Genomic DNA, 18,667 nt, shown 5'->3' on the forward strand with positions numbered 1-18,667 from the left:
CTATATTGGGTGTTCCAATTTCTCCCATTCATTTTAATACAAGGGCTCTGTCTCAGTCTAAATAGTCTCCGCTTGAGGCCAACAGCTAATTCTGGTTAAAAATATTTTACATGTTCGCATAGAGACATTTTCCAAGACCAAGGTATGTGATTTTTCTAAATTAGTCTACAAAAGGAACCAAATCTACTCAAATAATCTATGTGCCCATTCATTCTATATATTGTTCTGCATTCATGTGCCGTCTGCAGCCGAATGCCATTAACACATCTGCCTACAGTAAGATATGCCTATAATCATCATTCATTTGTCTGTTTTCTGCTCATTTATGCCTGTCTGACACCCAGTTATACCTTTGCTGTAGTATCAGTGTCATCATAAAACACAATAATACAGGGTTATTGGTGCATATTATGGCCAGGTATAGAGTGTTAGCACATTAGTGCCATTAATGCAAAATGTAAACAAGACACATTATCTACTGAATACATATTACTTTAAATCACCATTGAGTGGTTAAAACAGCACCTTTTACTAATCCACTGTGAATTCTACTCATAAGCCCCATTTACACCTTGCATTAGCATGCGTTTTTAGTGATCGGATCGCTATCGGATAGCACTTGACAACATTAAATGACAGCTATATACAGTGCATTCAGATAGTTTTCAGACCCCTTCATTTCTTTCACATTTTGTTATGCAACCTTATGCTAAAATGCTTTAAATGATTTTTTCCCCATATCAATCTACACTTCATACCCTATAATGACAAAGCAAAAACCAGATTTTTGATAACTTTGCAAATATATTAAAAAGACAAAACTGAAATATCACATTGATATACTAAGTATTCAGACCCTTTGCTTTGAGACTTGAAATTTAGCTCAGGTGCATCCCATTTCTCCCATATCTTTGAGAGCACAGTGGCCTCCATAATTCTTAAATAGAAGAAGTTTGGAACAACCAGAACTCTTCCACATGATCTCTGGAGCTCAACCAGAATGACCATTGGGTTCCTGGTCACCTGTCTTACCAAGGCCCTTCTCCCTCAATTGCTCAGTTTGTCCTGAGCAATCAGGGGAGAAGGGCCTTAGTAAGAGAGATGACCAAGAACCCAATGGTCACTCTGGTTGAGCTCCAGATATCATGTGTAGAGATGGGAGAAACTTTCAGAAGGACGACCATCACTGCAACACTCCACCAATCTGGGCTTTATGGCAGAGTGGCCAGATGGAAGCCTCTCCTCTGTGCAAGACACATGAAAAAGCACCTAAAGGACACTCAGACTGTAAGAAACAAGATTCTCTGGTCTGATGAAACAAAGATTGAACTGTTTGGCCTCAATTCCAAGCATCATGTCTGAAGGAAACCAGGCACTGCTCATCACCATCATGGTGGTGATAGCATCATGCTGTGGGGGTGTTTTTTAGCGGCAGGGACTCTGGGACTGGTCAGGGTTGAAGGAAAGCTGAATGCAGCAAAATACAGAGATATCCTTAAAGAAAACCTGGTCCAAAGCACTCAGGACCTCAGACTGGGCCAAAGGTTCACCTTCCAACATGACCCTAAGCACACAGCCAAGACAACGCAAGATTGGCTTAAGGACAACTCTGTGAATGTCCTCGAGTGGCCCAGCCAGAGCCCAGACTTGATCCTAATCGAACATCTCTGGAGAAACCTGAAAATGGCTGTCCATCGATGGTCGCCATCCAACCTGACAGAGCTTGAGGGAATCTGCAGAGAAGAATGGCAGAAAATCCCCAAATCCAGGTGTGCACAGCTTGTCACATCTTATTAAATGTAAGACTTGAGGTTGTTATCGCTGCCCAAAGTACTTCAACAAAGTACTGAGGTAAGGGTCTGAATACTTGTGTCAATGTGATATTTCAGTTTTTTTCTTTTTAATAAATTTGCAAAGTTATCAAAAATCTGGTTTTTGCTTTGTCATTATGGGGTATGGAGTGTAGATTGATGTGAAAAAAAAATAATTTAAAGCATTTTAGCATAAGGCTGCAACATAAGAAAAAGTGAAAAAATGAAGGGGTCTGAATACTTTCTGAATGCACTGTATGCACCCAACATGTATTCTGACAACATTCAAAGATGGTGTAAATGCAAATGCATTTTCATTATTGTTAAAAAGTAATTAATTATGTGATGAGGTTAAGCTACAGTCATCCATTCCTGAAGTTCTGTGTTGCTGTTTCTTGCATGTTTCTGTTTATTCTGCTATTGCAATGTAAAGAACACGTCATGCAATCTTGTCACCCCAACAATTATGGTGGACTGAATGTGACAATAAAAAAAATAATACATTTGTAAAGAAATGTAAAAAAAAAAAGGGGGAAAAAAGTTAACTTAGAAATAAATTAATTTTTATTTATTTATTTAATGCCTTAATGACTACAGACCCATCACTCTGACATCTGAAGCACATCACTGGACCCTTTCTAGATCCCCATCAATTTGCTTATCGAGCAAACAGGTCTGTGGATGATGCAGTCAACATGGGATTGCATCATGTCCCGCAACATCTGGACAGACCAGGGACATATGCAAGGATCCTTATTGTGGACTTCAGTTCGGCATTCAACACCATCATCCCAGCTCTTCTATGGAATAAATTAACCTAGCACTCTGTTCCCACATCTATCTGTCAGTAGAGCTTTCTGATGGACAGGCAGCAGCTAGTGAGACTGGGGAAATTCACTTCCAGCACATGTGATCAGCACTGGTGCCTCCCAGGGATGTGTGCTCTCCCCACTACTCTTCTCCCTCTACACCAACGACTGAACCGCCAAGGACCCCTCTGTCAAGCTCCTTAAGTTTTCAGATGACACTACTGTCATTGGCCATCGATGAGTCTGCATACAGAAGGGAGGTTGAACGGCTGGCTCACTGGTGCAGTCATAACAACCTTGAGCTGAACACGCTCAAAACAGTGGAGATGATTGTGGACTTTAGGAGAAACACCCCAACACTGTTCCCCCCTCACCATTCTAAACAGCACGGTGGTAGCAGTGGAGACATTCAGGTTCCTGGGCACTAGCATCTCACAGGACCTGAAGTGGGAGACCCATATTGACTCCATTGTGAAAAAGGCCCAGCAGAGGTTGCACTTCCTTCGCCAGTTGAGGAAGTTCAATCTGCCACAGGCGCTGCTGATACAGTTCTACTCAGCAGTCACTGAGTCTATCCTCTGCACTTCAATAACTGTCTGGTTTGGTTCAGCTATGAAATCAGACATCAGAAGACTACAAAGGACAGTTCAGACTGCTGAGAGGATTATTGGTTGTCCCCTGCCCTCCCTTCAAGAACTGTACACTTTCAGAGTGAGGAAAAAGGCTGGAAAAATCACTCTGGACCCCACTCACCCTGCCCATTACCTTTTTGAACTGTTGCCTTCTGGCCGACGCTACAGAGTACTGAGCACCAGAACCATCAGGCACAGGAACAGTTTTTTCCTTCAGGCTATCCATCTCATGAACAGTTAACTCTATACTATAATTACGTGCAATACACAGCCTAGTCAGTTATATTATTTAACATATCCTGCCTCTTCTGCATTACATTCCCTTGCACTGTATATAACAAATTTGTGTTTGTACATACTATATGTATATTTTTGTCTTATTGTGTATTTCTATATATACTTATATTTCTATTCGCTTTTTATTTTTATTCTATTTTTTTTACATTATTGCTATTATCTCTGTCTTAATGTTGTATTGGTTGTGCACTGGAAGCTTCTGTCACCAAGAAAGATTCCTTGTATGTGGAAGCATACTTGGCAGTAAAGCTCTTTCTGATTCTGATTAGTTAGGTCTGCCAGAACCAGAAACACTTATCCTATAATCCTGTTTTAAAGTGAATGACATCTACGCTAATATTATTCCATTTGTTTCACTGTCTTACTAGAGCCTGCCAGATCCAGCTCCAGTCCTGCCTGATGTTCGACTCCCACTACTACGTGTTGCTGAGAGAGGACTACACAGAGGATGGACTGATGCCACCTTCAACCATAAGACATGGAGGATTCACTGACTTCACTGGCCACTGCCTGACACTTGGACTTAAGATGGACTAAAAGCCTGCATCACCTTGGTCTAATGATGGACTACACTCTTAAAATGGAAAACATAGATAAAAAATAAATGACCAACTAAAGCCATCATCAGCCAAATAACAAAGGATAATGCATCAGTGTGAACTTCCACAGTTAATTCAGGATGGACTTCAAAGATTTTAGTCATTAATCTTAGTTCATACCAATTTTTTTTTGGTTTAAACATTGGCCCCTAACACTTACTTAGTTTACTACTTTTAAATCATGACTTGTGCCACACATAAATAACTAATATTGGCATTATATTCATGCTGTTTAGCCAGAGGGGATCTGGCCCCCACAGTGAGCCGGGTTTCCTCCAAGGTTATTTTTCTAATGGAGTTTTGTGCTCCTTGCCACATTCCCCTTTAGCCTGCTCACTGGGGGTCTAAATACAAATATTATTTACTTATTAAATTTTTTATCTTAAGGCACAATTAACAATCATGTGTTTTATTAAATCACACTATTATTATGACTAACAGAAAAAGAAGCTGTAATATCTGTAATGTCTTAAAGTATAATTTTCTGTACTGCTGCTTTGAAATTGTGTGTTGTGAAAAGCGCTATACAAATTAAAATGACTTGACTATTAATTTGGATGTTTTTGCCAGATCAAATGTTATTAACCTATTTCTAACCAAACTACTCTCCTTCTGTGTAGACTTTAGGAAGTGTTTAGCTTTTATGAGGTCAGTTCCCTTCAGATCAGCCTCAAAAATCGCTCCCAAATAGAGGGCACTATGTGGCATTCACAGGCTATAGGGAATAGTAAATGAACAAGTGAGTGATTTCAGGGAGAGCAAATGTCTGCCCACCAATCACACTTATTCAGTCTAAGTTTATTTTATGGAGAATTAACACATTTAAAAAAACAAATATAAGCAATTGTTGGTTTAATTAGCTATTACTTAGCCATACATGTAACCAAGGGTTGTGTTAAACTAAATGTTTCCACCAAATAATCGATAGTGACAGCCCTAATATGCATCTCTTTTGACCACTTATGTTCAAATTTCGAGGTGAGGGTTTCAAAAAAGTAGAACATAAAGTGAAAAAATTAGCTCATCGTGTCTTTCATTTAACTTAAGCACAAGCATGACGTTTAGAGCGAAATGATCAGCTATTGTAGTAGATTACCGGTATTAATTGTGCTGTATTAATCATCTGTGTGACTGCAGGTTGATATCAGGCACACTGAAGAAGTTCTGTGAGTTAGCCTATTGTACATGTTTATGTGCTTTTAAAATTGTCCTATTGGACGGATATGTCCCATTACCATATGGACATAGAAATGTAGAAATACATAAATGTGGAAATAAATATATAAATACATGTGGAAATAAATGTATGAATAAATAAATGAGGAAATAAATGTAGAAATACTCCTTTATGTTAAATGTAAACATTTATTCATATATTTATTATTTCTAAGTACACTTTTTTCACTTTTTACATTTCTTTATCTATTTTTAGTATTGTCATATTCAGTCCTAAAAGAAATAAACAATGAACAATATCCCATTAATTATTCCATTGTAATACACTTGGAATATCTCGTCTCGCTCCTCAAATCCCCACCCACTTGCATCTCTCTCCTGTTTTCTAATCACTATTTGGCTCACTTGAAACCACGCTTCATTCATGTATTTCAGATGAGAAGTATATTTAGCACTTACCAAGCACTGTATGCGAGAATGTCATTAAATTTGCTTTGGCGACTCGAAATATATCTTTGGTGGCCACCAACAAATGTTTTATTAAAGGAAAAAACCCTGACTGTCAAAGTGATGGAAAGCATTTGAATTATCCTTCAATGCTTTTAAATTTCTCTAGAAGAGGGTGAATTTTCAGTAACCAAAGCCTCTGATGTAATATGTAAGTAGAGCCTTCCATATTGCAGTGGTTTCTTTGTTTGGACTGAAAGGTGTAAATGCAATCTAGCTAAAGAATATCCAAATAATATCCGTATATGAAATGCATGTTAATGCAAGGTGAAAATGGAATGAGGCATGTAGTCATTGATAACACATTTTAAAGTTGCTGTAAGTGATTTTATTAAATGACATGCAGAAAACATTGTTTTTACCTATCAGATATAATAGAACTAGGTGTCATGTAATATCACATCGGTCTCTGTAGCCTCTGCCCTAGGCTTGGTAAACAGTGACAAAAAGATATCTACGGGCTGTGGTCAGATTGTTTGTTTAGTCAATCAGAAGACTTTCTGCCTTTCAATCATTGTGCGCGTTCACAAGGCACAGAGTCCTGCCCCTGCAAAATGCTCAGGGGGACCCCTGCCCTCCCTCTGCTCTAATACAACAGTCTCCAAGTGTGTCTGTAGCTGGGTTTCCATTGATATCTTTATCATTTCTTAAGTGCATTTCTAAATTTTTTAAAGAAAATACGAATTGTTGCGCATTTCCATCCACTACGCATTATCTTGAGGGAGCCGCCTTGTCTTGATGGAGCAGCTAAATGGCCTTCTTGCTTCGGGGAGTTTTATTTGCAGGATTGGAGCTCGTTTTATTAAATGCTGCCAGGAGATGCCGCCAAATGGGCTAAATGGCCGAGATGCCCACACGCCACCAGCCTTCGCAAACCTAGGATTTTTTGAATGTTAACAAATAGTATACCATTGCTCGACCGTTTCAAACTTCTGTCTAGCTCTAGCCGAAGAATGAAGAACTTCGCTGTGAGTATATCGGGGCCTTAATCATCACTTTTACGTACAAAAATATGAACAGATTAATAATTAATGAATTAAACCAGATGTCTTACAGTTAACATTAGGAGATGTATTGAAGATGGCACTAAAAATTACAAATGATGAGGTTATAAAAGCATGCAGAAGTGTTTTAGTGTCTTCAAGGACAATTTATACTTCTGTGTCAAACGTCAGCAATAAATGTAAGCTTAAATAACTTCACAGATCACATCAGTAGTCAGTAATCTATCTCAATCCTCAGGATAAAAGAGCAGTGGAAGTTTGAGAATCTCCCATTGATATCTATATCTACAGTATATTCCGGAATTAAAGTCGCACCTGGTCAAAATTGCGTTGTTGAAAAAAAAAAAAAGTTTGGTTGCATCTCTGTATAAGTCGCACAGAGGTTGCATGACCCGGGAGCAGCTGCCTGACTTCCCTTCAGCTGGTCAGCATGTCAAGATATGCTCCATGAAGATTACCTCAGGATCTAAGCATCGTATCATGCAGTATTTGCCCTTTGTTTTTTGTTTTTATCGGGAGCATTTGTTATAAAGTAATCATGTTTAACAGGTTTTCATATTCTGTTTATGTTTCATGAAAAAAATGCAACAGATTAGCCACATCTGTTTATAACATATTTAACTCTATGCTGTATACAAATAAACAGCTTTTAGTCTGTGAGTAAAATAACATGCCTGTTGTATTCTATTCATTCATTAACGTTAGCGACTCTATGGATATTTCTGATATTTCATATTTGCGACCCTCTTTGATATGCACTAACTATCTGGTTCACTGACTGAATGCTTTTACTACAAGTGTGATGAAACGTTATTTTGTGGGCATTTGACAGAGGTCTAGAGTTTTTTAGAACTATATGTTGTGATGGGACAGAATATCGTGTCAACGCAGACCGCAAAAGCTGTGACTGGTCTGCTTTGTAACCACAGACCAGATATCTAAAGTTATCAAAAGCTTCTTAGCTTTAAAGTCGGCATGAAACAGAAGTTGCGACCAACTTTACTTCCGTATTGTGACGTATTTCAGAGTGCAACGGCTTATTGAACAAGAAAAAAAATTATGGTGGGGACTTGATTTTATTTATCGGTTGTTTATTGGATTGTGAAAAGTGGGCATTGCATATCAGAGTGGAGGCAGATCTGAATACGAGTTTGCAGTCTCACAGACACAAACACACACCCCTTCCACCGTGTTGCTGGACCCAGAGCCGGTTACCGAGGAAATTAAGCAGCAATCTCAACACATTGATGTGATGAGGAGGAGGGCGTGGCCGGGCTGTGAGAATGCACGCCTAGTGCTGAGTTGCCCCAATCAGCAGGAGAGAGAGATAAGGAGGAGCCAGAGACGCCAGAGAGAGAGAGAGAGAGAGAGAAAGAGAGACTCATGTCGACACACCATGCATCCTCACGGCCAGGCCACGCCCTCTTCCTCGTCACAACTGTTAATAGCACATCGCGGTCTATGTTTACGATGAGGCAGTAGCCGTTGAGAAACAAGAAAGTAAAAGATCACAATATTTCAACACTTGGTTTTGGCCTAAGCATCTCCTTTAAACTTCAACCTAAACGCCCACAGTTATGATTGGCTAACATTGTGCAACCCCTCAAATACAGCCATATTTGAAACTCAGTCTGAAGAGAATGAACAAGCTCCACAACATTATAAACTAGGCTTGGGATCGATGCCTTTTTCACGCACTGATAATCAGAAGATTTTCCTGATGATTATCGATATTTATTATTATTGATTTATTTTTCTGATATAAATAGGGCTGCTCATTGCACAATAGTCTTTGTCTCTTCAGACATATTTCTCAACACAACTTTTGCAAAGGTGGAACATGACGCACACACAAACAGCCTCATCCTGTACTGATGTGTACATCGCCGGAAACACATCAAAATGGTCAAAGATGTGCATCTAGTGCTTGTTTACATACACCAACAATAAAAATAGCGCAGATGGGCGCAAGAACAGCAAGAAACAGAGTAGCTGATTGAAAATGAATGGTATCTCCTTTTCTGAGTTGTAACTTGACCACATCTTTTAAAAGACACGTCAACGGTTAAAGATGTCTGTGTAAAACATGTTATATGCAAAAGAAACTTCAAAATAGTCCAGAATGGTCCCCTTTGGTGTTCAGGAATAGTTGCTTGACCCAGAGCCGGTTACCAGGGAATTTCAGCAGCGATCTCAACACACTGATAATAGCACATTGTGGTTCTATGTTGATGATGAGGCAGTAGCCGTTTAGAAAAGAGCGACAATATTATAAAGATTACAATATTTAAACGTTTTGAAATCACAATACCCTAAATATAAAGGGGTAAAAGCACTTACTCGTGCTGTAAATCCCAAGATATCTGCATTTAAAAATATGAATGAACTCCAGAGGTATTAGAGTCATGTTGTATTCAGTAGTGATCACCTCAGCAAATCAAGCACGAAATGTCTCCAACAGAACCGCAATTTCGCTGTTATTCCTCTTTCAAAATGTAAATTCAAGTTAGTGGGCCCATAACCAAGGAAGTTTGGGGTCAGGAATGGCCGAAAAATACACATTTCCATCTCTGCATTAGCTGCTTTGATGGCAGGTTTGTTCAAAAGACTCTTGAAGGGGCAGGGTTAAAACTGATTATCACTTGCATACGTCAGCAGAGTCGGTCATTTCACCGGAAGAGCAAGTTATGATATTTTGATTAAAGATTACGCGGTAAATGTTTTTAAATTTTTTTTATAAATAGCAAATATGCATGGAAGAATCCTCCACAATAAGACCTGTAACATGCATTAATAAAATCAGGAGCAAGCAAACAGTAAATGCCTGGTTTATTTTCTCTCTCCATGGCAACATGTATAATAATGTACGTAAATACTTCATACTTTGATGAACTCGTTTTGAACAACTTCATTAACATTTTTGAATCCATGAATTACATTGCCTGTATTGTATTTCAGAAATGAAGGCATTTTCTTTCAATATACTAGCACTTGGCTGTGTAGTCAGTAATCTATCTCAATCCTCATGATAAAAGAGCAGTGGAAGTTTGTGAATCTCCCATTGATATCTATATCTACAGTATATTCCGGAAATAAAGTCGCACCTGTTCACAGAACGACACATCAGTGTAGAACCATAAATGCAAACCACCACTTTGGCATCTACGCACAGCATACAGTTTATGCCTCTAAGGTTCAATTACGGCCTACACTTACTACGCCCTCTTCTGTTCAAACCTTTTATTGGTCAAAATTGAGAGAAATTAATAAAGATAACACTATGTTATCAAAATCTATTTTTTATATCCATAGTGCATATTGTCACATTTTTGTATCACTCTTACAGAATTCTCATTTTGATTTCATGAGGTCTTTAATACAAGTTTTTTAAATGGATCTAAAAAAAAAATAAATAAAAAAAAAAAAAACACTGACCTGAAAGAAGTGTTGTCTTTTGAAGGAGTCTCCCAGCAAGCTCAGGACAAGCTGAAGTACACTGTCCTGTAAACTTTCCATGTCTGAGTCACTTACCTAAAGACACAGTAACAGAACATTAAAATCATCTACTGATGTTCTCAACTTCTAATTGTAACCCCCTGATAAATTCAGTATGAATATTAATAATATTAATATGAATTACAACATGAAATAAACAAACATGCAATTCTCTCTCAAATCTACAGTATTTTATAATGCACCTGCTGTAGTGTGCACACACCTAGAACGCCCAATTTAAATATTTTTCTGTTGATGACTGATGGTTAGATTTTGGATATAATCAGTCAGCAAAGGAGATTGAAAAGAGATCACAACTAGAAACACGGGAAGTCACAAAGATTATGTTTTTGTTAAACTGCTGTTATCTGTGAAGACTCTGAGTTTTATTTACTTGATTTCTGAGTTTTTAGTCAAGTATTATGTTCATTATGAGTCTCCAGTGTGTCCCACAGGATTTTGTGAGACTGTGGTGGGTGGTCCAGGGGTATGCTCCCCCATAAGAAAATGTTGTACATTTTAAAGTTAAATGCATCAATGTGGTGCACTTTGTATATTTCTGTAAAATTATGAGCGATGCCCAACATAATAGCTGCGACAGAAATGTAAACTGCACTGGGTAGGGGAGGAGGCTATTGTCATATGATCATTATTTTGTTACTTATGGTAGTCAAATAAAGAAAAGCCTCCTTCGCCATCATTAACAGCAGGGATACTCACAGTTCTATGGAATGAGATCTACTTTATTATCATGTTATTGCAGCAAGATCTACCATGTACTAGAAAGTCTATATATTATCACAATACCAAACTTCCAGTAGTCTGTAGTGAAATTTGACAATTCTCAATACCAGCTTTAATAGCACAACAAATAATAACACTAACTAATATGTTAATTATGGAAGAATGGTTTCAAGTTGTTTTTTTCCAATTTAAGCAAATTACTAGATCAGTGTTAAATATGTAAAGCTATTTTTAAATCAGCTCCTGTTTTTTACCTCTATGTTGGTGTGCAGTCGACAAACTGTAGGAAAAAAGATCTGCTGTGTTCTTAGAACACTTGTGCATTTTACTGAAGTGAATAGATATGCAGACACACTTTTTATACATGAAAATGTACAGACATTATTGAAACTCATAATTATTATAAGACTATTATTAATGTCTTTTGATAAAAGTCATGCTCAGCAGCTCACAAACTGTAGGGATTTGCTTTGTTCTTATAATGCTTAAAACCTCTACTAATATCTCTTTGTAGGTCTGTAGACATACACATTTTAAAGGATTCAAATGATCTTTTGATTGTTGATTCAGTGACTCTCATTTGTCACCCCCTTCTGACATCACCAGAAATGGTCACTGGATCTGAATTAATTTTGGTTAATATAGTCAAAACATTTGAGCCACTTGGATAGATTTGATGCACAAGCGCAGAGTAAAAATAAATAATAAAAATGCACAATTGTCATTATTGTAATTGATTTTTTTTCTTCTGAGTAACAGTTGTATTGATTCACACAATTGACAAAGAAAAGCAAAACATATATTCACAGAATCAACATTTAACCCCCATTATTCCCTATCCCCACCCTGACCCTCAACAAATATCCCCGTGGTCACACTTGAATATACACACACAAAAAAGAAGAAAAAAAAAAATATATAAAAATGAAATAAATCACACACATTTAAAACTACACTTCTCTCTCCACTGCCCCTCCCGAGAGCCCTCCAAGAAGGCCAAGTAGCTGCCCCATTTTTTTATTAAATGAATCTAACTTGCCTAGCCTTCAACATGACATTTCCTCGAATGCCGCCACCCTCCCCATCTCTGTGCACCACACTTGAAATGAGGGCGCTCCAGCCGACTTCCATCCCCTAAGAACAATCTGTCCAAAACTGAGTGTTTGCATGTTCTTGTGAGAACTTCCGGTTGTATTGAGCACGCGTCAGTTCTCACATTCATTCAAAGCAATTATACGGCTTCAGAAAATATGGATTAAACCACTCAAGTCATATGGATTCATTTTATGCTGCCTTTACGTCTCCGTAAGATGAATCACTTATGTTGTATTATTCCTCTATTTTAAGTCGCTTTGGATAAAAGTATCTGCCAAATTATTAAATGTAAATGTTTTCGGAGCTTTAAAGTTTTGGACCTTATTGATTTACATTGTACGGACTAACAGACATAATAAACTCTTCAAAATATCTTTGTTTATGTTCCGCAGAAGAAAGTCATATGAGTTTAACACTGCATGAGGATGGGTAAATTATGAGATAATTATCCTTTTTGGGTGAACTATTCCTTAAAGTACTTACTGGAAAATGTAGGGGAGAGCAGGGCTAGTTGTCACACATTTCACTCCAGTGAATAATTCTCAGAGTTGGTTTATTTTTTTGAAGGCAATTTCTGTATATACACATACCAAAAAGTCATGGCTACTAAAATCTATGAACATTATAAAAAAATAATTTTACTATAGAGAACACATTTTTCTTAATTGATTTTTTACTCAAAACCGTATAGTTACTGAGATATTGCCCTTGTGACAACTTCCCCTGTGACAACTAGCTCTGGTCTACGGGGCCCTTTTAGAGGACAGGGTGGGAATTGTTTTCTGAAATAGTTGTGCGTGCCCTCGCAATAAGTTTAGAGTGCCCTCACAATAGTCTTGCTTTTCCTCGCAATAAATATACCATGGTTTTACTAAAATAACCATGTTTTAACCATATTCATAGTAAATCCATAGCACTAATACAGGAAAACAACAACTATGGTAGTACATCATAATTTTGTGGTTATTTTACAATAAATACCATGGTAACCACAAGATTAACCATGGTTCATCTATAGTAAAACCATGCTTACTATATGGATCCAGTGTACTGTATTAAATGCATGGCTTCCCCCAAAAAAACATGGTTACTTAACTTACTTTTCATAGTCACTACAACATTACTATAGTAAAATCATGCATGATTTCCGCCACATAAATAAAAAGACAATTAAAAAAAAATGGTTAGCCTACAACATAATTACCATATGACAATAGCCTCCTCCCCTACCCAGTGCAGTTTACATCTCTGTCGCACAGAATTTAGTTAATTGAACATGGTTACTACAATATTACTATATTAAAACCATGGTTTGATTTTAAAAGTGATAGTATGTTGAAATTAACATTAACTAAGATTAATAAATGCTGTAAAAGTATTATTCATTGTTAGTTCATGTTAACTAATTTTGTTAACTAAGGTTAAGAAATGAAACCTTATTTTAAAATTACCACAATATTACTGAATAAAACCATAGTTAAACCACGATAGCCACAAAATTATTATATTTATTGCTATGGTTTCCATTTTCCCGTTTTATCACTATGGTTTCACTATGAATATCATGGTTAAAATATGGTTACTGTAGTAAAACCACAGTAAATGTATTGCGAGGGAACGCAACTATTGCGAGGGCATGCAAAACTATTTCAGAAAAAATGATTCCCGCCCTGTCCTCTAAGGGGCTCCGTACTATGTGATGTACACACGCTGTCTGTGGAACGTTTAGACAAGGATTATGATCAGCTTTAACATTTGTGTAATGGCAGATGTTCTTGTTCGCTGTGGTTCATACACGCAGTGACACAGAGATGACGACATCCGCTTCCTCTGTTACTGTGGAGATGATAGAATGGCGGCTGTGCATTTGTATATATCTCAACTGCAGAAAGCTTTAACAGCATTCATTTGCCACTGTCAAACATGGAGAAAAGCGATCGGATTACCTCAGATTCAAATTTTTGTGTGTGTGTGTGTGTGTGTGTGTGTGTGTGTGGAAAAATTGCGGGAATTACACAAAATTGCAAGCTACCACAAATAATGTGGAGACTGGTTGAATTTGCATTAGTTCTTGCCATCACAAGTTAAATGTTGAAAACGGATGACTTTGACAATTTGCAAACAACCACATAAATATTTGTGTAAATTCTAGTATAACTAAATTCTTAAGTTAATTTACACATCAGGGCCAATGAAATTCTTTGCCATTTGCGAAACATGAGAATACATACAGCAAAATACTAGTTAAAAGAATAGTTCGCCCAGAAATCACACTCACGGCGTTTCAAACCTGTATGACTTTCTTATGCGGAACACAATTCATGAATATCACACTGCATCTTCTCAATACAATGGCAGATAATGACTCACTTTAAAGCTTAAAAAAGCACCAAAGGTATCTTAATACATAATAGTCCAATGATAGAAAATGATAGCACTATGATGTGTAACCAGTGTCGGCGCCAAGATGAATTACATAGGGGTGCATTTGAAATTTCACATTCACTTTACCCTAACTGTACTGAGACACGACTAAAATTAGTTGTGTTCATTCGTCTCTGTCTAAAGGACAAAATGACCAGTATGACCCTAAAAACACACCAAACCCCGCTAGAAAATGTAACTAAATTAAGCACAATATCGTTTAAGAATCAGATACATAGAAATACACTGGGCAGAGGTGGAGGCTGATATGCAAATATTAACTATGCGTTTTAATCTTTCCCATCACCAACCCTACACTTGTCAACATAGCAAGAAGAGTAGATCAAATAAGAGTGCATCTACAGACTGACCAATTTAAAAATTAATGGAGGACCCCATTCCAGCTTACATCAACTGACTAAAGAGAAACTCCATCCGCCGCTCCTTTAATGAACATTATATATTTCCTACACTGTTTCACTTGTGAGATTCTTCATTAATTTGGATTTCATTTATATTTGGCTAAACAAGCGCATGTAAAGAGTTATCACTCCTTTTTCTCTGTTTTAATTCGACTGAAAACTGTTTACAAGAATAGTCTATGAGAATGCTGCAAATGATCTCCGATCATCTCATGAGGTGCTGTGAGTTTAGTTTGCTTTATTTCCACGGAGCAGTTTACTCTTACACATTGTGAACGCAACTCTGCAGGTTCAGTAATATATACAGGTATCTTTGTATTAAAGAAACAAAGACGAAAGTGATTAAATCATAAAGTAATACAAGACACGTTCACCTTGAACCTAAAATTGAGTTCTATTTTATTTTCTTTAGGCAGCATTATTTTGGGAACACAAGGGAATTTATTAGGTAATTTATTTATTATGATGATTATTATAATTATTAATAATTATAATTGTTCTTAATTTGTAGGCTATTCGTAATTTTTCACCTGTTGTCGTTGACGGATGCTTGCGTGATAGCAAATGGGGCCGTTGGAGATGGTAAATGTTTGGATTTGGGGAGGTGGTAATAAAAGATTTTTTAATCACTTCGTTATTTTGATTTCTTTTTTCATTTCATTTAAAGTGCAATTTGAATTTAGAAATGTTTTTACATTTTTCATGTTTCAATAAATTAATTACATTTTTAAAGCAAAATCAATAAAGCAAAAATATTCACCAACCCTTGGCAGGGGGGTTGACCATATATTCGAATATTTTTTATATATCGCCCAGCCCAAAAGGGAAGTTACATTTTTCATGAACAATTGTAAAATCAAGTAATTTTATGGAGACCCGCACAAACACGTGTACTCAATTCCATATTGCAACATGTTACCTATTAATTTTAGCAAATTTGTTGTTGTGTTTTTGAGTAGTCTATGGGCAATATAAACATTTTATTTATTGAAAAATTTTGTTTTTGAAAATAGTAAATTATTTTTTTGTGCTATGGCCCTTTCGAAAAAATGCATCAACCAAAAAAAAAAGAAAAAAAAGGCTCCTCAGTGAAAAAAGGTTCCTGACCCCTGCCGTATAGGATATTTGTTTAATTAAATCTCAGCCTTTGTGGTTTAATCATCACACTAGGACATATCACAATTTTAATTTGATTAATTGTGCATTTACACATTCATTTGATCCCAAAATGTGAAATACGTGACATTCCGCATTTAATAGTTAATTCTGTTTTTATGACTGGATTCTGCGATTCCGTCCGCGTTTTCCGCATCGCAGAATTTATAGGGCCCAGCCAATGCTGATGCGTCCTTTGAAAATCCATTTTGATTTGTAAGTTTACGGAGTGGAACTTTGATGCTGTCAGTCACCTCTGACTTTTGTGTGATTAAAACTCGCCCAGCCTACCGCCTATGAAAGAAAAATAAATAAAATACATGCTTTCATATTATATGTATCATAATTCAGCACATTAGTAGTTAAATTGAGCATAACAACTGTTAATGTAACACTTTAGTTGTTATGTTAATTTTGAATACATTTATGTGGAGGTTCAGCTTTCCTTGACTTCCCTGATGGACTGCCAGTGCATAAAATACAATACATTACTACAGTTATCACATGACTGCCTGTTGGAACTCTGTGTGAATGTCGCAAATGATTGAGAAAAGTTACAATCCAGGAGCAGAAAAGAGAACTAAATGGTCCCAAAGGTGCTGCATGTGTCACATGTCTGCAAAGGGAGTGCCCGACCTGTGCAGCCCTAGAGAATGTTGCTTCCCTGTGCCCATAGTGCCAACCATGTGTGCAAGTGTAGGCAACTGTTAGTATTTAAAAAAAAAAAGTGTTTTGGAGAGTCACGTGACGGCATGCAAGGAGCGGACATGTAAATGGCGAGCTCTGCACACTTTGCTACTTTTTAATTATATTCGATACACCCTGCTACATATCTGTTCTTTGAAGTCAACATGGCAAAGAACTCAAAATCCTCGGGCTCTGGAGATATTAAAAGACACTTAACGTGCTCAAGCTGGTGCCTCGGACTGGTCCGCAGACCAGGGACTCGGTTTGGATGGTGCGGCGGGAGAAATCCAGCAGCAACTGGTGAGCATGTCTGTAATGCTGATGAAAGTTGTTGCTGATTTAAGAGGATCTTGCTGTAATACGTCGATCGATTACAGACGCCTCACATGTCCTCAGCTGACAGCTTCATTGAATTCTACCCGCTCAACACCAGTTTCATGTACAACAGTAAAGAGAAGACTCAGGGGTGCAGGACTTATGGGAAGAATTGCAAAGAAAAAGGCACTTTTGAAACAGAAAAACAAAAAGAAAAGGAAACAGACATTGGACAACAGATAATTGGAAAAGAGTGTTATGGATCTTAACCCCATTGAGCTTTTGTGGGATCAGCTAGACTGTAAGGTGCGTGAGAAGTGCCTGACAAGACAGTCACATCTATGGCAAGTGCTACAGGAAGTGTGGGGTGAAATGTCACCTGAGTATCTGGACAAACTGACAGCTAGAATAACAAGGATCTGCAAAGCTGTCATTGCTGCATGTGGAGGATTTTTTGATGAGAACTCTTTGAAGCAGTTTAAGAAGTTCTGAAAATTTTTTTCAAATTGTAATAGTAATTTTCATGTTATTAATGCCCTGACTATACATTGTGATCAGTTGAATGGCATTTTGGTGAATAAAAGCAACAATTTCATTCTATAAGAACAAAATCTCCACATTGTTCCAAACTTTTGGCCACCAGTGTGTGTGCGTGTGTACATATATATATATATACACACACACACACACACACACACACACACACACACACACACACACACACACACACACACACACACACACACACACACACACACACACACACACACACACACACATACACATACACATACACTGCCTGGCCATAAGAAAGTCGCATACACTAATATTTCGCTGGACCACCTTTAGCTTTGATTACGGCACGCAGTTGTCGTGGCATTGTTTCGACAACCTTACGCAACGTAACATTTATTTCCGTGCAGAGTTGCATTAATTTTTGGCGAGATCTCGTATTAATGACGGGAGAGTCAAACCACTCATTAAAGTCTTCTCCAGCACATTCCAAAGACATTCAATGGAGTTTAGGTCAGGACCCTTTGGTGGCCAATTCATGTGTGAAAATGATTCCTAACGCTCCGTAAACCACTCTCACAATTTGAGCCTGATGAATATTGGCATTGTCGTCCTGGAATATGTCTGTGCCGTCAGGGAAGAAAAAATCCATTGATGTGATAACCTAGTCATTCAGTACATTCAGGTAGTCAGCTGACTTCATTTTATTGCCATATAACATTGCTGAGCCAAAACCTGACCAATTGAAGCAACCCCAGATCATAACATTGCCTCCAGAGGCTTGTACAGTGGGCACTATGCATGACCCTTCTTAGCCTGACGCGCCCATCACTTTGGAATAGGGTAAATCTGGACTCATCAGACCACATGACCTTTTTCCATTGCTCAACAGTCCAATCTTTATGCTCCCTAACAAACTGAAGTAGATTTTTTTCCGATTAGCCTCACTATCAAGTGGCATTCTTGTGGCCACACAGATGTT

The 18,667-nt window shown here is 37.5% G+C and overlaps 1 protein-coding gene across 1 annotated transcript in view; it reads right to left on the reverse strand.

Moving 5' to 3' along the window:
* LOC127435317 (zinc finger protein ZFP2-like) overlaps positions 1–18,667 on the reverse strand; it is an 88,245-nt gene that overhangs the window by 25,386 nt on the left and 44,192 nt on the right. The window contains exon 4 of the mRNA XM_051688709.1: positions 10,271–10,366. Within this exon, the coding sequence (XP_051544669.1) occupies positions 10,271–10,366 (96 nt within the window). The remainder of the gene's footprint in view (positions 1–10,270; positions 10,367–18,667) is intronic.

The sequence above is a fragment of the Myxocyprinus asiaticus genome, chromosome 45 (assembly GCF_019703515.2).
Source record: "Myxocyprinus asiaticus isolate MX2 ecotype Aquarium Trade chromosome 45, UBuf_Myxa_2, whole genome shotgun sequence".
Classification (NCBI taxonomy): Eukaryota; Metazoa; Chordata; class Actinopteri; order Cypriniformes; family Catostomidae; genus Myxocyprinus; species Myxocyprinus asiaticus.